This window comes from Anarhichas minor, unplaced genomic scaffold, assembly GCF_050575085.1.
Source record: "Anarhichas minor isolate MPS153535 unplaced genomic scaffold, ASM5057508v1 ptg000030l, whole genome shotgun sequence".
In the NCBI taxonomy this organism is placed as follows: Eukaryota; Metazoa; Chordata; class Actinopteri; order Perciformes; family Anarhichadidae; genus Anarhichas; species Anarhichas minor.
Genome location: NW_027466476.1, coordinates 4,438,432 through 4,465,085, shown reverse-complemented (window position 1 = coordinate 4,465,085; position 26,654 = coordinate 4,438,432). Strand labels below are relative to the sequence as shown.

Below are 26,654 nucleotides of genomic sequence, written 5' to 3'. Positions count from 1 at the left end.
CTGCTCTCCTTGCATGGGTGAACGTCACTTCAAATGTTTGTTGCTCCTGAGACTCGCGGGGAGAGTGATATCCCATACTTTAAAATCTGACAGGAAGGAACAGGCCATTAGCAATCGAGATTAGCAAAACCAGCACCCATCACTTAACTCCCAAAAACATCTCATGAACTCCTCCCTTCAGAAGGCCTCCCCAGATGATGCCTTTTTATCTCCTGCATCAGCGTGTGCTTAAAAGAGACTTCATTTACATTATTTTTCACGCTATCAGCAGTGTCCAAATGACTGTTTATGTGAGCGCCAAGTTCCAGTGAGGGCACAGAGAGCAATCTGTATTCACTGTGTTGACGGGACTGGAGAAGAGACGGAGGAGATGCCTTTCTAAAACAATCAATGTCACTAAGAATTTGCTGGTCTTTTAATAATTCTTTATTTTTGTTCAGTCAACAACAGCTTGTTCATAAAAAAGATCATTATATAGTATATCTCTTGAGGCATTGTTTGTACAAAATTAATTTGATGCTCGTCAAGAAATGTGTACCGTACAAAAAAGTGAATCCCTTGTGAAACAATTTAAGATCTAAAAATAAAATACTGACATTTGAACGAGTTTACATGCATAGTTTTAGCACTCTGAAGGCACATAAATTGTATTGCGTCTTTTTATAAAAAATCTAAGCAGCGCACAGTAATGCAGTATGTTGAAATTAGACTGAATTTATGCTGCACAAAAACATCTTTGTACACACAGCGTGTGTAGAACAATGGGAATATTAAAAAAATAATGAAAAGCAATAATTTAAATTTCAATAATGAATTGATCCAAAAAAAAAATCTGCAGATCAAGACCTGAAATACAAAACTAAAGTGAACTTCAAAGGCATTCATGCTTGCACCATACAGCGTTTAGGGTTCTATTAAGGACCGGTTTGAAATTTTGTGAAGCACACTTATTTACTTTCTTGTCGGGAATAAGATGAGAAGAGTAAATAGCTGGAGCCTGCTGCCGCTTAGCTTAGCATAAAGGCTGGAAACGTCTTGCAATACACAATAAGATATTGCATGTTAATTAGTGAGCTTCAGTGCTGGTAGGCAGATTGTGTTACCTTTAGGCAAAGCAAGGCTAGCTGTTCCCTACTGTTTCCAGTCATTATGCTATGCTATGCTAAGCTGGCCAGCTACATATTTACCATAAAGACGTAAGAGTGCTATCGATCTTCTCATCTAACTCTCGGCGAGGTAGCGTATTTCCCAAAATGTCAAACTATCCCTGTCAGGAAAAATCTACTTCCACTGAACACCAACATCAATGTGATGCAGTTTGGAAGCATCAGTTACAGTATTCAGTTCATAATAAACATCAAAACAAATGCATAATCTTCAACACATTCATTAATGCCATCCAGTGTCTCTAAAACATTGTGGTTTGGGAAAATTGGTTTGATCATAATCTTACACACAAAATAACGACACTTCAAACTTAACAGTTACATTCTGTACATTGTATTCCCTGCGCTTGATCAAGTTCGATATGTATCTAATGCAGCTTTCGCTTGTTAAAATATGGAACGACGGTAAACAGCTTGGGGGAAAATAAGTCATCCAGTGTTACTCCAGCACATAAAAGCTAAATATTACATTGCAGCATTGGTCATTTGTTTCCCCTGCGACTGATAACGTCTGTACAGCATACTGACTTTTCTTCAAGAAAAAAAGAAAAAAAGCATCTTGTGTTTCATTAACTCTTAGACAGCACACTGAATCCAAGGATGTGCTGGCCTTATGTACCCAAAATCATATATCCATTGTTGCACAGTAGTACCCTCTTATGACAATAACCCCACATACAATATAATCTTCCTTGTGGCTTAAAAACAAAACATCAGCTAAAGCTTGAGAACAAAGGACTGCTTTGAATTATTAGTGACTTGCATCAGAAAGTTTTTTTTTCTTGCATACATTCCATTTGGATGGTCCTGCATCTGTGCCCTACTGTGGCGTTTCCACAATGCCAAACAATGCTTTCATCACAGCAATATCAGAGAATTAGTGAAACTTTAAAGCCTGCGTGTATGTGTAGCCTTAGTGGGGGGTGTGATCGTACGTGGGGAACATCGACTTCCGAGTTTTCGGAGGCGGAGGGGGAGGCTTGCTCTCAATTTTCATTGGTAGCGGAGGAGTAAACTGTGGGGAAAGAGAGAAGTTCATGTTAGGACTTCAAATAAAAATAATAAAAACAGAATATTTGAACGTTTACACGCCATTAAATATGCATTAGGAAGGGGGTGTTTTTTCTCTCTAAGCAGATGTACCTCTGAAGGGAACCCGGGGTTGTCAATCTCGTGCGGGTGTTTCTTCGGAGGCATGGGTGGGGGGGTCCCTGGGGTGTCTATGGTATTGACATCATTGTCACTGAGAAGCGATGAATAACCTACCGCAGGAGAGAAGAAAGAAAAGCATTTCAGACCGCATGCATCTGTGAATATGCGCATGTATGTGTGTATGTGTGTGTGTGTGTGTGTGTGACCTGATTAGGGCGCTAGACCAAACTGTGCTTACACAAAGTTAGTCTGCAAGGTATTCTTCCTTTTCTGTGTGCAAGGCATATTTTTAAGTGAAACCAAAATGATGGCATGCAGTGCAGTGTTTGTCAGTGCAGTGGTGTTTTTGCTACATACTGAAGCTGCGTGGTGTGCGAGGTGTGTGTGGAGAGGCCGGTAGCGGGCCGAGAGGGTTAGACAAGCTGAGCTGGGATGAAACGCCATGGAACAAGGAGAGGGTAAGCCGTCGGTCCCCTAATTGTAAACTCTTGGGTCTCTGCTGCTTCTCTGGAGGAGTCTGGAATGAACACAGGAAAGCAAAGATATAGACTTCCTTATAAAATAGTATAATGGAGCTACTCCCAATTCACAACTGAGTAACAGAAACTATGGTCTTGTAAACAGATTATACAATTACCTGAGGGGAAGTGTGTTGTCACGGAAATGAAAATAGCAGAACATTTTATATATATATAAACACCTGGACATGAGGCCTTACCTCATCTGCATCTGACTGCCTCTCCAGTAGGACCTGGGATTTGCTGACGCTCCATTCCTTCCTGTTTTTTCTAGCAATCCTGTTGTCCTCCTCCGAGCGGGACAAAACCGAGGCCCTGCGATCGCTGGGACGGGACAACAAGGAACTGCTTGTGAATAATCAGGGGCGGAGAAAGAGATGCAGAGAGAAGTACAATCATAAAGTCATTTTGATTTGAGCAAAGGCAAAAATATGCATTTGAAGCAACCAGTCTCTGTTGTGATGGCAACACAATGACAAGGGGAAAGGTAGACAAAAAGAAGCAAGGAGAGGATGCGGGGGACTGACTCTTGGAAGGAAATGCAGGAGGGTCCATCGGAGGATGCAGAGCCACTGGAGAGGCCTGAGGAGGCATTGGAGAGGGTTGAGACAGTAGACATGCGACGCAGGGTGGAGGACAGGATGTAGGGCATCACTGCAGAGCCCACGCGACTCTTCTTCCTCTCAGTGAGAGAGCAGGGCTGGGACACACACAAATGGGATTAAGCATCAACAGGGAATCTTGGCAGAGGAGGAGCACAATGACAGGCAAAACCTGGGTCGCAATGGACTGGCTAAAGGAAGATTTATGGTCCTGCGCTAATATTACATACACTCAGCTTTGAATGAGAAGCGTTTGATAGGAAGGCAAGAGGGCCAATAGCTTGAGTTGGCACCCTCTTACATTAAATTGAGTTTGCGGCTGGCAACGCACCAAGGTTATGACGCCGTAATGCTTCTCCACTTTCTCCCGAAGGTCTTGAAAGCAAGTAACCAGACGGTTGTGCAAGGGCTTCAGCTGCTCAGTCGTCTTCTCCCCGTGGAGGCGAATCCCATCTGCCAAGAGAGGGACCTAGAGGGGAAGACGGGCACTTAAGTATTGCAAAACATGTTCTACTTTGAGGGAGGTGTCAATGACAATGATGGTGGAAGGATTTACCTGCAGGGCGATGAGCTGTTTAAGGACGTCAATGCTCTCTTGGTCCTCTGGGTGCTCTTGGATGTAGGTGTCTGTGAAGAATGCCTGAAGAGGATGAAAACAGGATGAAAATTGGGCAGCTTTTGAAACAAACTCTGCTGCAAGCAGCAATGAACAGGTTTCCACAGCATGACAAAGAGGCCACTGCGGGGTCCCGTATGAATACAACTTTGTAAATCAAAACAGGCTTGAGGCCAGCCAGAACGCCTGTTAAAGAAAACATGATTTACACATTGTAGAGTTGTATGATTTATCGGTTATTTGTTTATTTTGGAAATGTTTGAAAGCAGTACATTCTTTTCTGAATAAATTACTTTCGAGCCAACTGTGCACACAATCTGAACATGACTTAGCAAACGGCTCAAATCTAACAGTAGTCAGACAGTGGCACATCTTTGGGGGCTCTGTGCTCTTACATAGCATCTGTCTTACTTGTCTGTATTTATCTGTCTATTTGTGTACACTGCTGAAAAATTGTCTAGTTAAACAAAATAAAGTCAAACCTTCTCATAGTTGGAGAAGCCGCCCATGACAGCAGGGTCAACAATGCCGCTGAGCATCATGGATAGTGGGTTGATGGACAATGAGCGATCGCAGGCCTGCTGTTGCACGAGGTTACTCAGCTTTTCATTGGCCATCTCCATGGTCTCTATGGCGTTCGCCAAAGGACTGATCTCCTCCTGCACATCAGGATCGTAATCAATTATAAAAACAATAATTTACATTTTTTTACAACAAGAAACAACAATGTTTCAGCATCAAGTTGGCTTCTTACCACTGAGACAGATTTGACTTCAAACCATTTCAGAATCCCTGGGAAGCGATAGGCTGTAATGTACGTTGTTCTGTCGATCCACATGGTCTGTAGGGCAGAATAAATACCAATAAAGTATGAAAGGGTGACGTTTTAATGCCTTTATTAATCTTCAGAATGAGGTATGTGCAGACACTGGGTTGTTTATTCTTTTTAATTATTATTTATGATGGTGTGCTTACACATATCAGCTTAGTACTTTGAAGTAAATTTAAAAATTGCTCACTGCAAATTCATTGTCTGGATCCTTTTCACCTTTCCTGAAGGGCCTGGAATACTTGAACTGGTCCACTTCATTGGTTCTGTAATAACTGCAAAAGAACAGGGAAGGACAGCGGTGATATAGCAGTTTGACTAGAGAACTATAAATCAGCCTTTAAGTGTTCAGTTACGCACTTTAATATCTGCTCTGGAACCCCCTTGTCTTTAAACTGGAGCGGCACGGTGAGAACAGGCTTGACAGTAAAGCACTGGATGTCTGTGAAGTTCAGCTAAGGATAAGACCAGGAATAGTGTGGAGAAGCAGACAAAGCAAAGTTGCATTGATTAGGATTATATTTCTGAATTTGTAATTGTCCAACAAGTCGACTGCCATTCCAGCAGCTCTGTCACACTCTTTACTTAGTACACAGCGGTGAATAATGCTGACTTCAGCATGCAAACATGCTTACATGTAAATGCTAACGTGCCGATATTTAGCAGGTTTAATGTTTTCCATGTTTAACATTAATAAAACATTTTAATGTAGCATTGTAGCATGCTAACATTTTCCGATTAGCAACAAAAAACTGCTAAACGATGATGTGAGTGTCATTATTTTTGCAAGATTTCTCATATTTTTCTGATGATGGCACTAGATGAAAAGTTCCAGGTCGGGTTTTGGGACACGAATGTGTGTATAAAATGTCATAACAATTCATCTAGTAGTAGTCAAGATAGTGCACATGAAACCAAAAATGTTAACCTCACTGGATTCCCTTGAGCTATGCTTGCTTAAGAAACAAATAGCTTTTGTGTGGCTTATTATAATGAGATAAGGATACGCTGTCCCGAGGAGTTGCTGATGTCATCTCCAGGGGGCGCTGTGCTGGTCACCCTCGCTGCATTGGGGAACTGAGAGAGCAGCTTTAAGCTGAAGTCTTCAAGCCACTCGTACTCCTTGCCTCGGTAGATGAACATCTTGTTCTGTAGCACAACATTTCAGTGAAAACACAAGCAATGACACAAAAAATAGCCAAAATTACAATCAAGCTTATTTTCCATTAATACGCGAGAGGTGTGCTTATGCAGCGCCGTGACAAGACTGTATGTTTTCTTGTGTCATCAAAAAGCCAATCGGCTTCATCGACATTATTGCACAAAAAGCCAGATCATTACATGAGCACCGTGCAAGTCTTTATTTATTGAAATAGGAAATCATTTCCTCACCCTGAGGAAAGAAGGGAATCCAAGGCCATAATATCCCACAGCAAAGTACTCTGGCTGTGGCCGCATTGCATGCATTATATTTTCATAGAACCCGGCTTGCTTTTTCTGTGAGAGAGGACAAAGAAGATGGTAAGACTGAAATCCATACACAGTGTGTTGTAAATAGTCTGTTAGTGGTTAAAAAAGACATTCATAATATATGGATTCCAATAACACCTTCAAAAAACGTGTGTGGTTACGATCTTTTTTTCAGTAATTATGAGAAAAGATTACTGGATCAGACTGAATACTGAGATACTTTATAAGTCGATTCTTCATAATAGATCAAAACTCCATAGAATTAGGAGACACAATTTTGGTTTACCCATGGGTAAACATATCTCTTCTCCATCCCAACCAAGGGCACTCAGCCTTGTACAAGCTGGAACACAATTCTTGTCCACTATTACCCATCAGACTAATTTCAATAATCTTAATGAGGTATTAAAAATAAAATAATTTAGGTTGTTTTCATAGCAGTGTATACAGCATCCCTTTTTCAGAGGTTTTAGGAGCATTTGTTTGTGAGGCTGAATTACAATTCACACGTCCTCTTACCAGCAGCTGGCTCAGCTCCATGAAGTCAAACATGTGGCTCTCATGCATCTTGGCCAACTGCTTGCCCAGCTCAATGGCCTTCTCCCACATCTGAAAAGACATGTGCATTGCTCACTTAAAAAGGGGACATAAAACAAAAACACAACAACACAGGAGCACAGGCTACACTTTGCCATCTGGCTCCTCTGCGAAACGCCCACCTCGCCACTTCGGGGGAGCCAGTGAGAGATTTGAATACTGACACAACATAGAGCTTAAGTAACTTCCCCACCAGTTTCACAATGCTGACTTCTATGGCAATCTGGCCTTTTGTCACCAGTTCACGTGCGGTGCAGTTCATACTGACCTTGCCCTTGTCCAAATAACATATCATCTCCTGGATGAGCCTCTCTTTCAGCTCCTGTTGGGTCCATACATGCTTCCCATCTCCAGGTATCAGATGAGGCGCGCAGGGTTTGTCAGACCACTGGGGAAACAAATGACCAAATTCAACATGCAGATGAACATTTAGGAGCAGGTAGTACAAGCAAGGGTTAAATAGCTCAAACATAAAAAGAATCTGATCTTTATAAAGGTGAAAAAAAGACATGAATGTGTCAGAGACCTCCAGTAAATCAGCATGTAGTAGCAGAGTGTAGGAGGCCTCCGTGTAGTTCTCACAGTCCAGGTGCAAATCTCGCAGCTTGTACAAGTACCTGGTTACAAGAGCACATTAGTGAGAAACAGTGACCCCTTTGGTCCAGGGATCAGATGTTCCGTGTCTCTTTCCGACTCACCGGATGTAAATGTCTTCCCTCTTTTTTTCTTTGTAGAAATTCTACAAGAGAAAAACATCTGAATTGCATATTCTTGAAAACATTTACTCTGAAGCAATTTTCAGAACAGCACAGGTCATTGATTTGTGTATATGCACAAACAGTGTTAAGCCTTTTGTAAATATAGGCACAGGGCATACCAGCACATTGACAGTGCAGCTCATGCGGTGCTCGGGGCTTTCGTCATGTGTTATGGTGCGGTACGCCAGGAGATTCTCCAGCAGGCTGCTCAGCAGCAGAGCCAGCTCCTCTCCTGACTGTGACAGGTATCTGTGCCGTCTGCAGTGCTCCAGCAACCTGCACATACAAACAAACCATTTAGTTACAGTGTAGCTGTAGAGGGCCATTTCTAGTTTATCAGTATTCCAAAGCCTGTCTTTCCTTCTGATGAACACATTCAAATATGTTTTCTGCAATTTTTTGAGATAGTACAATCTGTCCCAGAGGGTTATCTATTGATTAGAGGTTGCTTACTATTCTAACATACTGTCTTGTCCTTTATGCCTCCTTGAGGACTTTTTGAAAAACACAATCACAAATGCCTTTGTTGTATTTTAGAAGCACTCCGATGTGAATTCCTCATCACACAGAATAGACAAATTTGTACGACATAAATGGATAGCTTGATTTGCTTGAAGTAGGGTTGTGTGAAGTACTTATCCATAGTCAGTGTGTTACCTACAGTAGATGGAGTTTGGAGAAACAGACAGGAGTACCAGCACAAATGCAAAGAAAAGTACAGCTGTGGACGGGGGCACCAGCAAAAATATTTAACCATAAACAATATTTTTCTGGGTGTCTAAAGTACATTTTGCTGCTGCGCCTGTCCACAGCAATGCATTGTTTCCTTGCCAGTACTCCTGTCAGCCTATCCAAACTAAGGTTGTGCTGGTCGTCATCTACTGTAATTGATATACCGCCTATGGATAAGTATCTCATACAACCCCACTTCAAAACATCTGAAATATCCCTTTAAACAACTTTAAGAGTTAGAAAAAACATTATATTCTGCGTCACGTTTTCTCCAGCAGGACTTTGTACTGCTCATCCCCTCGGCCTCCTTCCACCTCTTGGTCCAACTTTGTTATCAGTTCGTTCTCAAACTGCAAAGATAAGAGGGGAATAAAAAAAAAACACATCATCATACACATTGCATGTGGTCATACTCGGCCTGAGAGCGGCTTCAGTTGAATTGTTGCCCCAGAGTTGCCCCAAGTTCTCCCACACAACTTCCCTTCTCCGTTCTCTACACTGGCTCCCTGTAAGAGCTCGCATCCAGTTTAAGACTCTGGTGCTAGCCTACAGGGGAGTGAAAGGAACAGCTCCTTCCTATTTCCAGGCCATGGTCACGCCCTACACCCCCGCCCGACCACTTCGTGTTGAATACACTTATTGTAAGTCGCTTTGGATAAAAGCGTCTGCTAAATGACTGTAATGTAATGAATTCAAACCAAACTGAAATTCTGAGGTAGCTTTTTACCGTTTCAAACGTGCGTCCGGGGCTGAAGTTGTGCTCACACTGCATCATATCAAAGAAGATGGGGATGGTGGCTTTCCTCAGTTCTGGCTCCGGCACTAGTGTGACCTCCAGAATGGGCCCGACCATGGCTGGGATGAACTTCATTTTCTGGGGGCCTGAGGGACAACGAAACATTATCACACAGAAATGTCATAGTGTGATTGGAGAAGGCAATAAGCTGCATCGTCATTTCTCAACAAACAGAGGACAAATCTAATAATGTGGTAAACAAAACAACAACACACTGTGAAACCGGACAATAAAAAATATTGTCTTGTCATTCCCCTTGCATTACTGGCAGCCACTGAATAAACAATGCCACAAACTCTATGATAATAGCAGCATTATCAGATGGTGCGAAATACTCACCGAGATTGTACCACATATCTCTGATCTTAAACCCAATAGTCTTCCTCATGTCTCCATATCTGTGACAAATTTAAATTAAAGGACTGTTAAATTAAGTTTTCTCTATTTAAATAATCTTTTTGATGAATTGTAAATGATCTCACTTGTTCAGTATCTTATTTCGTTTCTCTTGAGAGAAGGATTCCAGCTGCAGTGTCTTGTGGGTAAGGAACGCCACAGTCAAATGAAAGTAGTTATTCCACAGCTGCGAGGGGAGCAGGGTTTTCAAATATTAATACCATAATTACCTTCTCATAACACTAGCTTTTGATTTTGTGTTAAATAAGAAATGTAACCTCTACCCAGGCGGGGGAGGACGAAGACACACCTGGAGTTCAAAATGTGCCTGGTCCAAAAAATACATGTTGAGGACATCCGAGTACTGGTTAATGGCCCTCAGGAAGACCTGCATCTGCACAAGGTTCATGATCATCCAGTCAGCGGGGAAGACGTCTCCCATGAGGTCCTTAAACATGATGAATGTCTCCATGAGGAAGTCCTGAGGGACGCACAGGAATAAAATCTGTACTGCAAGTGTATGCACACTGTCGCTTTATCCAAACTGAGCAAATCTAAATCAGCGCTGCCACATGTCAGGCATGCATAATGCTCCACTGGCATAGTGGGGACCAACTGACATCCCCATCATGTCAATCCAGTCCATTCATGAAATGCTTATAATCAATATTCCCTTTAGGAGCAGTAAGTGGCCTGGGTGGTTTAATGTCTGTTATTGATGGGATGTTTCAGGACAAGATGTAGCCAACAGGGGAGGAACCAGGACACTTACCATGATATCCTGTCTTGTCTTGAAAGTGCTGATGTAGTGGGTGTAATGCATGTCATCCATTTGCTTCAGGATGGCCGTCATGCAAGCAAGATAGTGGCCCTGCAGCAGAGGAGTCAACTATCACTCACATGATATCACACGCTCCTTGTTGCATTTGTGTTATTGATGTGTTTTGCTATGACTCTTAAAAGATTGGTCGATGAAATGAATGCTGAGGACGTAGTCGTCAAGGACATATTTCAGCTGCAACACCAAAGTTGTGTCTTACAATGAGAGGGGAGGATCTCTCCATGCTGATGACAGTGCGATTAACCCTGCGGAGTAGCCGCTCCATTATCAGCTGAACGTGCCCTCTGGTTGGACCCTGCACAGACAGAACAGCCTCAGGTACAATTTTCAGCTGAAAAACAGCGACACAGACCTGCTATAAAGTATCAAACATGTCATGCTACCAGCCTCTAATGGGATGGGATGGGATGGGATATGTAATTCCTCCAGCACGCTCTGGGTCTGCCCCGGGGCTTCCTTCCAGTTGGACTGCCCCAGAAAACCTCTAAAAACAGGCCTGAATCACCTCAACTGGTTCTTTTTCATGCACAACAGCAGCAATCTTACTCTGAGGTCCCCACAGAGGTCTGAGCTCTCTACCTCAGTCAATCAGAGTGAGCGCAGCCACCCTGTGGAGGAAACTCATTTTGGCTGCTTATACTCACAATACCAAGCTGACTAGATGTGTTTTCCTGTGTACCGACCCTTTAAACTAATACACTCTGTGTGTTTAAAGGTGAAGTCTGACTCCTCACCACGTCCTTGCGGTCCAAGTTGTCCAGCACTGTGCTGAGCAGTTGGGCACAGGCCTCGTGGTCTGGTTTACAAGAGTGGTCGTCCAGCTGCCCACTCAACTGGTCAGTAACAAGTGGCAGAAGCACATCTCGACAATCTGCAGCAACAGAGCAGAGAAAAACTGTCCTAATTGGATCACACAGCACATTTCCTTTTAATAGAGCTGAACAAACTTGTATGTAGGTGTGATGCAGAGCGTTTTTTTCCCCTTCATCTTGTGTGAAATGTCATTATGTGGTTTTCAAGCCTCGAGGACTCCTACCTGACTGCCTGAAAAGGTCACTCTCCACCATTTTACACATGCAGCCCAGCTTCTGACGCACAAGCTGAGAGTCAGGAATGCTCTCAATGAACTTCGCTAGGAGAACGCTGAGAAGAGAACGAAAAGAAAACAGGCAAAAGAGCAGCTGTGACAATTTGAAGGGTATTCACAATTCACATCTAGTAATTATTGTCAGGAAGGACTAATGAGCAGCATATATGACAGGTTGATGTTACAGCAGCAAGAATTGAGAATAACGCCTCCTTTACTCAGAAGTAAATATGATAATTTGCACTGAGTCAGGCAATTATCATTTCCTGCTGTGAAAAGCCTCTGGAGAGTTACCTGAGCTCCACGGGATCAAACACAGTCTGGATGTCATTAATGATGCTGGGGAGGTATTTCAATATTGCTCCCTGAAAAAGCAAAGAATCAAGTCTCATCAGACTGAAGCACAGGGATGTTTTTTATTCTCTAGTAAAACAAGCTTTTCACCAGAGCTTTTCTTCACCTTAGAGACTGCCAACAGGGAGCCCACACTTATTTTACAGGTAATTTGTAAAAACCTTTCAATAACCTCTCCATAACACATTATCACAGCTGCACTACTGCAGTCATTCACAATGCTAAAACTGACCTGCTCCATTTTACTTTTATTTTCAAGCTACAAAATTATAAATTGGTGAATTTTTTTGGAATGTTCCCGCATGCATTTCAGTTGTAAAATACAAAAAAAACTTAAATAAACACAGCTTCTGGGCACACACTTCAACTTACCTTGATCTTCACTCCCTCGTCCAGCGGTCTGTCCATGAGAGTGTTGAAAGACAGGAAAAGGTTGCGAATGGAGTTGAAGAAAGCGTCCCCATCCTCACTGTTCCCATAGAATCTGAGAATCAAGGCCAGGCATTGCATCAAAGGAAGTCATCCTTATAACATGAGAGGGAAAAGTGGATTATTTTGCGTGGAGCGCCTCTGATACCTGAGGTAAAGGACCCGGGACTGTACAATAAACCTGAACAGGTACTTGAGAGCTTTGAGGGCTGCGTAGAGCCTCTCGGATAAGGCGGGCTCCTCAGCGTGGCCCACGTAGTAGTTAAGCACCTTCGTTAGCTTCCTGAGAAAATTAATGAGTCAGGCGTCAAAGTCAAAGTCATTTGGGTGTGGGTGGAGAAGAAGAGCAAAAGGCCTACTAAAAATAAACAGTGTGAAGGGGCGTAAGCGATCAAAGGTGGGAAATACAGAATGCAGACTCACATGTAAGCCAAAGTGGCACTGAAGTGCTTGTTGATGTAGGTTTCCAGGACCGGATTGAAGTGCTGGAATTTGATATCGCCAATAAGTGTGATTATAAATACCTGGTCATAGACAAGAGGAGGAAACAAAATTAGAGCAAAGTCCAAGTTAAAAGAGTATACATATACTGAATATCAGTGAATCCCAACCACATCTTACTTGTGACCCATTAAAGTTATAATCCATATGCAAAATCCATTATAATATCAAACCCCATTTTTGATGCTATCTATGGTCTGTTTTTGTTCAGCAATAGCCGGTTTACGCCACTCACATCACATCACTCACTGACCCTGTGGCCTGAAAAATAAAACTAACCAAGGCATCAAACACCAGCGTATCATAGGTGTCCTTCTCTGAGGTCTCCATCATGATGTTGAACAAGGCATCAAGAGTGTCCTGGAGAAACTGTGCATAGAACAGAAAGCTGTTACAAAAGTGCCATTAAAAAGGACATCGTACAACATATAGAAAATATTGCAGCATATTGCATGTTCAGTGCAGCAGAACCCACTTTGACAATCTCCCCCCCCTCGACCTCCATCAGCCTCTGCAGAATCTGGTCCAGATCTTCAGGGTTAGACCGCCAGTTCAACAAGCCGAGTAAATCCACTGGAAAAACATGAACACACCAGAACACATTCAGCAGCAGCAACACTTCCTCTGATACAACATCAGTTAACAATATTGTGGTTAAGCCTAGTGTCAATATGAACCTAATTAGATCTACATCAATCATCATCCACACATATCAGCAATATATTAGGAACAAAGATCATCTTAATTAATTTCAAGGCAATCTAGGGGGAGGAAATGAAGGTGGCACTGCACCCCTTTATCTGTAGAATCTGTTTCATTTCATAGAGATGACTTGTGACAGGACATCTTTAAATTATCACAAAGACAGAGCCTGGAAGATTGGGACAAGTAGAAACGGCTCCCTACGGTACCGTTCTGAGTGAGTTTAGTGGAGCAGGTGAGCGTGGCGATCTGGAAGCTGTCTTTAGTCACAGGAATCACTCCTGAATGGTGGAACTGCTTCCCTGTTTGCTTCTCCTTTTCCGCCACTTCAGCCCAAGTCGCTGGCAAGGTGAGGTAAACCTTTGCATCCTCTGTCTTTTTCGCATCAACCTAAGAAATTCATAAAATGGAGAATGAATCATGAAGCCTATTGATCGGTGGAGATCTAATCTCATATTTATTGATTGAGGAGAGATTTGTGCATAATCCATCTACCCACTGTCAGCTATTCAAGACACCCATTTTTGTGTAATTAGATGAAAACAATATCATGCTTATTTTAAAGACAGGTGCAGTGAATCAAATTTCATGCAAAACCACAACCCTGCAGCGGTACCTTATAGACGATGAGTTCATGCCTGCCGTCTTTTAGCGTGGTCCCATCTCTTCTCATGAGCCGGTCGAAGGCCATACCGAAAGGCTTCTCCGATTTGTCCCTAGCTGAAGGATACACAGAACCATAAGATTGGAATAGACCCACTGACAGTCACTGTAGCTGTATTTAACATGGTGGCAGGATTACACGTGGGTGTTTGTCATACAAATAAGACACAGTCACTCACAGTCCTGGGAGGATCGGTGTCGAAACGTCACCCTCAGGTGACAGCGGCAGACGTCTTCAATTGGAATTGTCACCTTGCAGGAAGGAAAGAAAAGTCAGGGGAATTAATGTGAATACAGGATTATACATACAGAAGCCATGCTGTCTGATTTGTATGAGTAGCACACCCTGTGTCAATATCTTTCCTGCGAGATTAATTCATTGAAGAACTAATTAGAGAACATGAGATATCATGGAAGCACTGGGCTGCACACGTGGGTCCTTGATATAAGCTTACCTTCACCGTTTCATTCCAACAAGGCTGCTTCACCTGATAGTAAATGACAGATTTGTACTCTGTGATTCCATCATAACCGGCCCCAGGAAATATCACTTTCTACAGAAACAGAGGAAAAGAGATTAGTTTGCATGATAGGAACTGAAGCACTAAATACAACGTACAGTTTAAGCTGGTGTCATGCCATTAGCTTTGCAGGTATTTAGTCATAAACATAAGACAAGTGGGAATTTTGATCTGATGATGGCGCTGAAGGAAATATCAGGCAATCACAAGTCAAAGAGATACATGAATGTTAGATATTTCACCTAAAACCACAAATGTCAACCTCCTGAAAAAGCCAGGGGAAAAGTCAGGGATCCCCAAAGTCAGGAGGATTCATAATCTCGAGGCCATGAGTGTCTGTACAAAACGTCATGGGACCAAAGTGGTGGACCAACAATATCGCTAGCCCGGCTAAAAAGTACAGCATTCAAAGTGGAATTACAAGAGTTGTTATAAGGTGATGGTTGCAGAGTTGGTCACATAAGGCTTAATTAGAAACAAATGAAGATGAAACGAAGCATTCACAAGTCTATTTTACCTCTATGGAATTGCCTTCATCGTCGTGCACAGTCAGTATGACCTCTACATTTTTCGGGGTCTTCTTTTTACCACGGTCAAACTCTCCCTGCAGCAATGTTACGTAAATATCATTCCTCACGATTCCTGGAGAAAGGACAACAGATGATCAGGCGGATGTGCTGAAAATTCATAAACCCATGTCATGGCTTTGTGAGCAATTAAAATGAACCATGACCACGGTGTTTTTAGAGCAATGCCCACCTGGGAGGATGATTTCCGGAAAGCCCATTTTCCTCACGATAGCAGTGCTGCGGTCAACAAAGTGGGGGTAGTCCTTCCTGACTTGGGCAAGGTCTCCTGGGAGGAGCTTCAGGGTCACAAACAGCCCTATCCGCAAACATGTAAAGAAATTCAATGAGGCAGACACCAAACGGACCCACCCTGTAGACCTCTCACACATCATTTTATTTCCCTCAAAACAGAAAGGTCAATTTAGAGCGACCCTCTGATATCACAGGGGAACACTCTGTCTTTGAGCACTTCATTTTACCCTGGCCTTTGTGATTGACCTCCCGCGTCGCGATGACTTTGTTGAAGACAGCAGTGACTGGCTCGTTCTCTCCTATGACTCGAGACGGGATGAGCGGAGACATGATGAGCTGCCTCTGACGGATGTAGGTTTCCATAGCTATCCTGAGAGAAAAAGCATCAGGACAAGTTTAGGAAACAAATCAGCTGCCGGCGTGTCTGACAGGTGACAAACAAATGGTCAGGGGAGCTGCAATATGATAATCATCATACAGGGACAATATGTCGCTCGTACGTAAGGGTATATGTCTCAGCATACTGTAGTGGTTTGGTCAGAAGAGAAGTGGACACAGAGTCTACATGTTGCCGGTGTGGACGGTTAAGTTTCACCATGACAAAAGGTTTTAGCAGATTAAATGCTGTGGACAGGCATGAGCATTTGTTCCTGATCGGCAGTAACCTGTTGTATTTATATAACCTCTTTGCTGTACAATTATATCATATTATTATATTTTACATTACTGTTACTGTAAGGAGGTTTTATGTGAATAGATGTTAACACTGTCGATAAAGATTTGAATCCCGATTGTTGTACTGAACTGAATGGATTGATGTGGTAGCAGTGTTTCAAAAAAATGTGCTTTAGCAACTGAGAAAAGCTGTCAAATAAAGTGTTCTGTTGTTCTTTTCATCTTAGAAAGATACACTTTTCTATTGTTCATTGGGAAATTAATTTAGCATGACATTTCTTTTTTTTTTTTTTTTTGTGATCGTCCCGTACATGATTAGCAGTGGCAAATAAGTCACTCAGTGCTAATGAGTAAATAAATTGATTTGTCATGGCTAGAGGGCTTAACAGGTTGTTCTGTGATACAATTTGTCCTTTGTAGGGAACACACTTGTAGAATTAGCATTTATTAAAGAGCAGAGAATTGCATGTCCAGGAAACGTCACGTTTACTCAGGAAACATCAAATGTGTGCAAACAGAAACTATGCTTTAGTCTGGATTAGTGTGTTAGCTCTCAAGATACAAAATGAGGCCTTTGTATTTCAGGTTAGAAAACAAACTGATAACTATTCTATCCAACAAAAACTTTTTGGTCTCTACCTCGTCAAGAAGACACTGTGACACAGTGAGAAGAGACAAATAGAGGTAAAAATGTGGTTTAGATGACAAGTATCAGTCAAGATATTTTTGGGGCTCTTCTACCCCCATTGTGCAGGTGCTATGAAAATGTCTTTGAGAAGAGCTCAATTTTTTTCATATTTGTCCTTGAAAAAGATGCAACACAGTAAGCAAACATAACTCAAGTCTTGCTCAAGTTTTTTTCCTATCATTTTTGTTTGACATTAGAAAACAAGGTCGGGTCTGTTAGCAGTATAAGAAGTGTGACACCGTCAAAAAGACTCACTGCTGAAAGGGGATGAAATGCTGTTTGTCCTCATCGTCTGTTTTGCCATGAGCGATATCTGTAACGTCCATCACTGCAATGACAAGAGAGCGTCACAGTAAGGCAGCAGACTGTTGTCAAAGATAAGCTAATTCACCTGATGCAATGCCTTTTTTTTGTTATTTCAAAAGCAACAGCAAAACAGGAATGTACTAGTTTTGATAGTTCCTCTACCTGTAAAACAGAAGCTGAGCAAGGCGTTGGCTCTCCCTCACCTGTTGCCTGGCAAGACAGTCAGCCAGCATAGCACAACATATTGAGGGTTCTTGATCTCCATCTGGCAAATGCCTTTGAATTGTTTATTCCACCCAGCTCTTTTTCCGAAAGTGATTTTGAAATTATTTTTTTCCTGGCTATGAAGAATGGGACTTCTGAGTGAAGCGTACTCTGGTTTCAGTCCATTTGCTGGAACACCAGAGGAAACCATTCCTCATCAAATCCACTAATGATCTGGCCAAAAACAAAAAGACAGGCGCTAAACCAATTTCCACCGACTCCTTTGCCAAGGCAGAGTGGAGGCATTTTCTGGGTCAGGAAGCAGGTGTTCTCATTTGATTCAGCACATGGATCCTTCATTTTCACACCTCCACAGAACTATTCATGCAACTATAGCACCATAAAGGAGTGGCGTTCATTTTGTTGTCGACTTTTGTAACAAATATAAGGCCATTTGAAAAGCAGCTCACCAGCCACACCAAATGGTCTCCTCAGTCCTCCAGTGTGTTTCTTGCCCTCTTTGAGCTCCATGCTGCCCACTCTGATGATCTGGCACACCAAGAAGACCCGCTGCCTCATCAAGTCACTGCTGCTCAGGTCCTGGACGCAAAGGACAACCATAAAGATGATTTATTATGGCATATTAAGTGATAAGGTGCATTACATGCAGAAGCCAGTGTACTAATAGCCTGTTATTATGTGCAAATACAGGATGAAAGCATGTAATAAACCTTTAAACATATCACTTTCCAGCATCTTTATGTGTTCATTTATCTGGATGTTTTTCCAGTCAAAGGAGTCTTGACTTGTGTGCTTTGAGGAAGTTAATATAATGATTAAATTTCAGCTCTTTGCGCTGATGAATGTGGTTTGATCACATTCTGAACCACTATTCCTGGTCGTACATAATGCAGATTAACACAATGCCGTGTTTGGATGGAACTACTGACTGTGTCAACGTAACCCGTCAACATAAACAGCAGCAACACAATGGAGGCAATCGTATTCAAGTTTTCAAAGATGTGCCGTGAATATGAGCTATTCAGTAAAAACATTCAGCAAATTAAGAACGATTCAGGAGCAAATTGTCTTCTTTGTCACAGAATCCAGGCAACATTTGGATTGTTCAAATCCGAAGCAGGGGGAATACAGTCAGCGGCCCGGGATTCAGTTACCGTGAATAGAGCCGGCAGGTTGTTGAGTTTTTCAATTTCTTTAGGCATCCCCATACTGTCCCAGCGCACCAGGAAGTTCTCACTGCATGAATTTAAATAAGAATCACAGTTAGATATCATATTATCTAAAGGCATCAGGAGAAATACAAAAATAGCTCATGTAAAAACGTTGCATTATTTTATCTGTCTTACCAGGTTAAATCCAAAGTGTCAAGAAAATTCAAAGATGAGTGCATATGTTGAATAGCAATAATGTGAGAATCCATTGATCCCTATAGACCTTTCTCAAAGCAGACAGGTAATGCTTGGCAATTACTAAAAGAAATGCAGCCATCATTAATGGTGTTATGTTCCTGCATGAAAAGTCAAAGCTATGATTAGCCAGTCTGCGTTCAAGGGGCGGGACTTAGCAATGGGGTCAATTGTGGAATTAGGAGAAAAGTGAGGAGCAAACCTGATGAATTCAGACTGGTCGGGGTCATACAGAGACATGAGGAGCTCAGCATCTTCTCCGATGTTGCATACAAAGTTCTTCAGGTTCATGAGTAGACTGTAGGTGTGTACCGTGCTGAACAGGGTCTGACGCCTCATTTCCAGGTTTTGTTGCCGCGTCTGCAGAAAAGCAAGGCCCCAGGCACACAGATATTATTTGAAATGAATCGCTACTTTTGGGGAAAATGGTGACTGATAGTATGACTAAATCAAAATATCCTGCCTTCTCTTCTTGTATCCTGTCATCGACACTGCGTGAAGCGGTCTCGTGTGCCCGGAACAGACTGACCGTACTGGTCAAATCAGGATCCAGCGTGTTTCCTGCTTCATCTCGCACCACCAGGTCCAATCCCAGAATCCTGAGCAGCACAGAGGATCAAACATGTGTCCATTGAGTTTATGGACACAATAAAACTTTACAATGGTGTCTACGTCACAAGGAAATTTACTGCAGTACAAGAAGGCAGCAGGATTCATACCGGTTTCCGTAATCAATCTTTGCTGTGACTTTCTTTCTGAGCTCCACAAGGTCATCCTTAGGCAGCGTTCCCGACACTATCTGAGATCGATATTCGATGAGGCTGTAGGCCATCTGCTGAACACCCCTGAACAGGATTGTCTTGTTCGCCTGTCAAATAAAGATGAACACACTTATATATATATCCTTCAGAGGTGTGGAACAAAACAAAAACCGAGTTAAAGTAATGTGAATTAGATTAGGATTGAGTGTGCTAGAAACTGAGAGGCTGATAGGAGAGAGGCAAACCACACATACCACGTACAGGTTCTGCCATATCTGTGCCCATTCCCTCAGAGTAGCACCGAGCTCCTGCACCAGGGGCAAGTCCACTGGAATAATTATTTCCTGTTGGCTACCAGCCACAAGGAGAGAATAATAAGATACTGGAAAAGTGGCTCATCACTCACAGATCATGTCACATGGACGGACATTTGGACGGACTCAAGTGCATTTCTAATACATGATAAATAGTTGGATGGTTTCCCTACACAGCCAAGAAGAGCATTACTGAATCTTCACTTATGGTAATTGCAAGTGCACTGCTATGTTATTGGCAAATGACAAGGCGGGGCGGCAAACCAAAAGCAAAGTGGATTATCATCATGATCATATGTTTACTGATATGTGATCTCACCCTGTTCCCTCAACCGTAGCCTCCTTTAACTGGATGTAGGAAGACGGGAAAATGCCCTGAGGAAACAATGAGGCAAAATCAGTATACATACATAACAGCACTGGTCATAGGATAATAGAGAGCTAATGATGTTCCTACCTTCTGGGATTTCTTGCGTAGCCTGTAGCCCCTATACCAGCCTGAGGAAATATTATTAACAGAGAAACATGTGACAGTGAGGGAGAGGCAGGGGACCAGACAGGAGTGACGTCAGTCCATCCTGTCAGGAGGACAGTGCTGTAGACTCATTTACATTATTATGCATAGCACGTCGAGCGCAGGTTAGTTCGACATTTCATTTCATTTCCTGTGGCAGCTTGCTTTGGAGAAGTAAAAGAGGGATGTGTCGGGGCCTGTTGTGTGTTCAGGCTCGCTCACCTTCCAATTTCTCAAGTATGTGCACCGTGTCCCCCACCTGAAGACACAGCTCCTGCTCCCCACTGGGCTCATAATTGTAGATTGCTGAGGGACAAAGTAGGACCGTCTCATTATGACAAAAACACAAAACATTCAATGAATACTGTTAACAAAAGAAAAGACTTAGGCAGACAGTTTGAATTATGAGTTTGTTCCTATACTCAAGGTCCAGTGGATTAAGAACAACCATGAAATCCCTATTCAATCACTCACTGCACAGAGGAGCAAGTCTGTTTTTAAAAAAGGTTCTGGATCAGAGGTTTTCAGTTTCTGAAGAAACCAATTCAGCCTCGTCACAGAACCTGGACTCGCAAGCAAAGAGGCTCTTGATCTTTGATTTATTCCTCATCTTACTGCCATTTGAAACAGCAGGCTGAATAAGTGTGCAAACGGCCTGCGTGACTCAAACCTTTAAAGCCTTTTGATGATTCTTAATTAAAACAGATGCCCCGAGGCAGTGTTTAACAGTAAATGGACAGTGCTGGAGCAGATAACTTCAGAGTCAAAGAACGAAGAGGAGCAGAGCTAAAAAAAAAAGGCGATGGCATCACATCCTCTATATAGCTGATATCATCTGTGGCCTTTGGTCAATAGTTACAATCTGCAGGTTGTGTTTCTGCCAACTGGCTCACCTGCGAGCCCTTCCCTTCACTTTTATTAACCAAACAGCTTTCCTAGAGACGCTCCTTTTTTAACTCTCTTACCAGGTCACACATGGGAGGTATCAAACAAGAATACTTCTGTGCATGCACACAGACACAAACACACACACCTATGTACGTACACACACACACACACACACACACAAAACCACAGAAATTGCAAAAGAGAAACCTTGGCAAACAATGCTGTAGCAAAGGTCTTTGCCTTGACTTGAGAGAGCCGCAATAGCAAGCAGCCGCTCTTAGAGTCAGATAGAGGAACTATGAGCTGAGCTCTGCCCTGACTTGCATGGTGATCATGCTTGTTGCTGGAGGCTAGATTTCACAGCACGCTTCAACTGGCTCGGCTTATCGCACCTCAGTCTGAATACCAAAACTTGAGAAAACACTGAATGTAGCTCAACCTTTCTCTCTCCATGACGACCTCCTCACGGACAGATTTTTACAGCTTTCCATAACACACAGTTGCCCGGGCAGAAATCCAGTGGAATTCTCCACAGGGAATCCTGCATTTTTAGGTTAAGAATGCGTTTGTGTAACTATAGCTCATGGAGCTCTTAGAATATTAGGCTAGACCCAGGCCGGCTATGTTAGGATATCGCCTGCACAGTTTTCACATGAATGACGCCTTTCTGTGAGAGCTGAGAGATGGGTTCATAAATAACACCAAAGACTCTTTTCTTACTTTCTTTTTTTCCCTCCTTGAATAAAAATGTTGATTTCCGCACATCACAGTTTTCGTATCTCTTCTGACCAAACAAACCACGATATTATGAACAGAAAGCCCAGGCCTTGAGAGCCAACAGAAGCATACTGTGTGGTTTAAAAACAAGCTACTGACGCACGCTGCGAATTTGTTTTCACCAAGAAATTATTTGTGAAGCCGGAGGAATATTGAATGAAACGCGCACTGGAGAAATGACGTCTGCGTCTCGTCATGCCCGGGGGTGACAATGGTCCCTTCACCAACTTGAAGCGTGGCAACATGCCAATGGCAGGCACCGGGCTGAGCGCATTGTGATGCCCCACTGTCTTAACTAAGAGCAACAGTTCACCGCTCATCTGTGCAACTCCGAGACACAGCAGCTTCCTCTCAAAACGCTCAGCCTGAAGCCGCTGTGGCCAATTTCAGAAAAAAGACTCAATCTGTGTATAGGTGCAAGCTAATGTGCATACTAATGTTAAATCAAAGTCAGCCTGATTCACTCTAAACGATTTATCATGGAAGTGGATTAGCCTACAATTAAAGAACACCACGGCTGAAGAGTTTGAGCAGCTGCTGGCAGCTCATCAAAGTCAACACGTTTCAATGAGAATCCTTTGTTGTCATCACTGGCTGGATGTGAAAGCAAAACATAAATAACTATTCCAAGTTATGGACACGATAAGACACACACACAAACAATATGATGCGAGATAGAGCCTAGCAACCAGTCTTTGAACATGTACATTGATTCGGATTTAAAGGAAAAACCTTCAATCATGAAGGGAATAAAATCGTAGAGCCAGAAACACGCTAGACAAGCTCCGATTTAACAAGCCATCATTTTACCTGTACAGTGCAGCTTGTAAGCAAGACATGTGACCTACTAAACAGAGAAATCATCACAACAAGAACGGGCAGTATTTTAGTTTCAAATCAATGAAAGGCAGAAAGCATATTTGTTATGAATTCCTAATTGTCTTCAGTAAGTTCAGCTACCATTCAGTGATTTTCATACATCTCTTGTAAAACTGGTCATGAAATAAAAGAAAGTCTATTAAAGTTTGTTTTTGAACCGGTTCCCCTCAGGCAGGACGTTTCCAAACATTAAGGCTTCAGTAGAAAATCCTTTTGCCTCCCGTCTGCTGTCTAGACAGCCTGAGACGATCTGTAGCTCTTAAAAGTGTGCTCCAGCTAATAACTCCTTATAGGTTATCCATAAATCAGAAAGCTAATTCTCGAGTTCAAAGCTAATAGTGCAAAAGGGATAGAAGTAGACCATCATCTTTTAATTCTGGTTAAAACCCTGCTGCAAAGAGAATTACAATTGCCTTATCTGAAGGAGAAAAGCACCAATGTCTTCCTCCAGGTTCCTAAAGAACTACTCTGAAATGATGTGTCCGAGTTTAAAAAGTCATGACTGACCATCCAACCATCTGGTCAGTCCATCAGAACTCAGAACACTGTCAACACTTATCTTACTGCCAGCAATCAGATATGACAAGACCACCAAACAGGGATGTTTTGATCGCGATGTATGGAGGCTGCAAATCTCAACAGCTTTAAGGCCATAGATTTGTTTTGGTAATAAGACGCCCACACAGCACGAAACACCTGCAGAGCAAACAACTCTAAGCTCTTGATAATTTTAAGGAAACCTTTTTGTTATTTATTGCATAATATTACAACGTTGAAGTTGTGGTACTTGAAAACCCTTTTCACACAACCACAGTGAGTGCAAGCACAAGTCGGTCTTTATGGCTTCGGTGGCTTGAATGGCAGTTCCCTGAAGAAAACTTTAAGTTAATTATAGAAGGTAGTAGTGCTGCTAGTGTCATTATGAGTACATTATTGTACAACATAAGCACACAACATGTACACTCCACAGCTTTGCTGCAATGGATCAAATGTGGTCAATACAACCAATTTAAATATTTAAGTCCCCCACAAATCGAAAATGTGTTTTGCTTATTGGATGCAGAGTTTGGCACTGAGTTGACAAAGTGTACATACAAGCAGGATTTAGGGCATCACAACTTGTTTGGGAGCCAATCATGGCCCAATGTTTAACCTACCGGTGTAGTGTGACGTGGACGCCTGATGCCTCCAGTGCACATAAACTGAGAGTGTGCTTGTCATTGACATCTTGCATCCAGCTATTTACCTTTTAAGTTGAAACATATTGGCAAATTCAAGATATGGACTTGTCAACTAGTTTATTGATTATTTTGGCCGGTATATTATTCAAAACAAAGCATTTTAACATGTGTGTATAAAATGTTAAAGGACCACTGTACTCCTACGACATTCACGATGTTCTGGTTTATTAAAACAAAACAAAAGGATTAAAATCGATGCAGCAGAACCAGAGATATCGTCTTTTTTTATTCCACGTATTCTTCTTCCTTGTCAAAATCTAGTTTCTACATTACCCACAATGCAACTCAAGCGCCGTCAGTTCAATCGGAGATCTGGGTGTGTAGTTCTAGCAACAGATAATGTAGCCTCAAGCCGCTAGGTTCAAGCAGAGCTCATGCTTCAAAGAGAAGAGTACTACACAGTACTTCTCTCCAACTCCCTAGCTTTGTTTTCATTTTCAAATTTGTAGTCGTCAGCGGCAGACTTCAGTGACCTTCAGTGACCCCCTGTAGAGACCCTAAAGGCTTTATAACGTGTCTTGTTGCAGAGTACCTCAACAGTGTTCTACAACACCTGTTAACACACTTGATGAGTAAAATCAGTGGACTTCCACTTTAACTTCCTGGATTACTGTTATTCGACAAGGGCATCAGTTGACCACAAATGTGTATCGTTGTTCATGTACACGATCAATAAAAATAGCTTAAATCCCTCAAATCTAATGAAGCCACGGGACGTCATTATGGATGCAAATAATGTAAAAAATAAGTTATTCGCCTGCTGGTTTCAACTCTTCCTTTGAGACTCTAGTTTAGTGCTTCTCTTAAGGATGTAAAAATTAGCAAGCCATCTATAATGGTGTCACAAATTCACCATTAAAGATTGTGTTGATATCTTAAGCCCCATTTTATCCGCATTTCCCCATTAGCTAGCGAGATATAATTGATATTATCAGAAGCCTTGCAACTCTTCTTTCATCTCAAAATGTAGTTGCCTGTATTTGAGCACGGCCTGGGTTGACTAATCGGATTAACAAATGTAAGACCTTGTACAGGGTCCGATGGCATTTTAAGGATTACAGTGTTAGTGACTCCTGCCCCGTTTCTGAGGCGAATGGCAGCAGAATGGCAAAGTGTACACAATCACACAGAGCAACACTTTTGAACGCCACACTGGGAACTAAAAAGATTAATGCACAAAAAAAAAAGAAATCCTCAACGTCAGCTGCTATAACAAGGTCATACCCAAGTGGGAAGTGTTTATGCAGCACAGCAATCCATGCCCACCTGCATTTTGTGGCTTAAAAATGTTTTGGCCACAACAGAGCACACAACACTTTCTTTAAAGATAAAGCCGGGAGAGGATTCAGGTTAGAGCGAGGCACGATTCACACATACTCCAGACAGACTACATACAAAAGGTGCATTCACTATCCACACATGCAGGGTTTTCCTCTTGTCTAGTGCATCTACTGCACACCAGGAAACACTGTCTGTAAAAGAGTCTTTAGCAGAGATTTAGCGGTGAGTCAGTGCCGGTGACCAGCCAACCTGTGCTGACGATTTCAGTCATTCCAGTAAACCTGAAAGGAATTTCTCATAGAGCCTACAAGTCGTGCGGATTTGCCTTCAGGGCGTGGAGGACTACCTGATAGCATGAACATGCATGCACAGTGAGCCCACAAACACACACTCATAAATGTGACGGGGCCACACCTTATTTCAAGTTGTGGAACACACAAAAAAGGTGCTTTATAGCCTCAAAAGACAGACAGTTAAGGGTGAGTGTAACTAAGCAACACTGACAGTGTCTATGTAAATGCTGCTCTCTTATCTGACATGCATTCAGTCACAGCAGTGGCTCCCATGTGGGGGGACCTGCCAGCAGCAAAATGAGGATTCATTTAAGTTCACTGCAACTTCCACGAGTCAGCTCAGCGAGGTTAAGCACAAGAATGACTGGAATGCTCATTGAACTCTTGGCTCTTTTCCATTTTTCCTCACCACCTATTATGGACAGTTACACAAGTAATTTCTTACTGCACTCCAACCAAACATCTAGAGTCCCCGGGACAGCAAGGACGGTGAATATCGAGTTATCTGTCATATTAAAAACAACAAAAAGTCTGCAAAAAAAACCAGAAGGGCTTCAGTTCCGATGCCCGCCATGTATCAACAACAGCAAAAGTCTCCAATAACTTGTGTTTCACGACTTCAGAGTGTCCATTCCCTTGAAGTTTATTTGGGAGTTTCACTCGGCGAGCAAAACACACGGAGAGCTACATATGAGAACTTACCGACTCCGTACTTCTCTTTTTTAGTAGGGATCCAGCGGGTCATTTCGGGGGAAGATGTAAAGCTGAAGGAATAAATAACTATATACAATTGTCAAACGAGGACGGGCGGCGCACTCCTGCTCGTCTCGAGGTCTACAGTTCCGCCATCATGAC

At 42.5% G+C, this 26,654-nt stretch overlaps 1 protein-coding gene across 1 annotated transcript; it reads right to left on the bottom strand.

Annotated features, from left to right (window-relative positions):
* Positions 1-409: 409 nt before the first annotated feature.
* On the bottom strand, positions 410-26,654 carry dock5 (dedicator of cytokinesis 5). The gene is made up of 51 exons (XM_076104580.1): positions 26,502-26,654; positions 20,663-20,746; positions 20,384-20,424; positions 20,246-20,301; positions 19,867-19,963; positions 19,571-19,719; positions 19,315-19,450; positions 19,054-19,211; positions 18,600-18,681; positions 17,895-18,024; positions 17,170-17,242; positions 15,779-15,921; positions 15,490-15,615; positions 15,248-15,372; positions 14,665-14,763; positions 14,389-14,461; positions 14,163-14,266; positions 13,756-13,936; positions 13,320-13,417; positions 13,124-13,213; positions 12,767-12,867; positions 12,492-12,626; positions 12,287-12,398; positions 11,855-11,925; positions 11,510-11,616; positions 11,208-11,344; positions 10,673-10,768; positions 10,405-10,503; positions 9,943-10,113; positions 9,719-9,819; positions 9,576-9,634; positions 9,168-9,322; positions 8,705-8,790; positions 7,828-7,984; positions 7,649-7,689; positions 7,477-7,567; positions 7,219-7,338; positions 6,873-6,962; positions 6,276-6,380; positions 5,891-6,032; positions 5,244-5,325; positions 5,074-5,158; positions 4,809-4,895; positions 4,537-4,713; positions 3,995-4,078; positions 3,770-3,907; positions 3,364-3,536; positions 3,037-3,181; positions 2,676-2,835; positions 2,310-2,428; positions 410-2,181 (listed from the first exon to the last, which is right to left on the bottom strand). The coding sequence occupies exons 1-51, from the start codon at positions 26,542-26,544 to the stop codon at positions 2,080-2,082; spliced, it is 5,616 nt and encodes a 1,871-aa protein (XP_075960695.1). The 5' UTR covers positions 26,545-26,654; the 3' UTR covers positions 410-2,079.

What these genes read in the sequence shown, in the direction of transcription:
- dock5 (XM_076104580.1), bottom strand. Translation starts at nt 26,544, where the DNA reads ATGACCCGCTGGATCCCTACTAAAAAAGAGAAGTACGGAGTCG. An exon ending in ACAGGATACAAGAAGAGAAG is followed by an intron (nt 19,212 to 19,314) that starts GCAGGATATTTT and finishes GCTTTTCTGCAG; the next exon opens with ACGCGGCAACAAAACCTGGA. An exon ending in AGTGCCACTTTGGCTTACAT is followed by an intron (nt 12,627 to 12,766) that starts GTGAGTCTGCAT and finishes TAATTTTCTCAG; the next exon opens with GAAGCTAACGAAGGTGCTTA.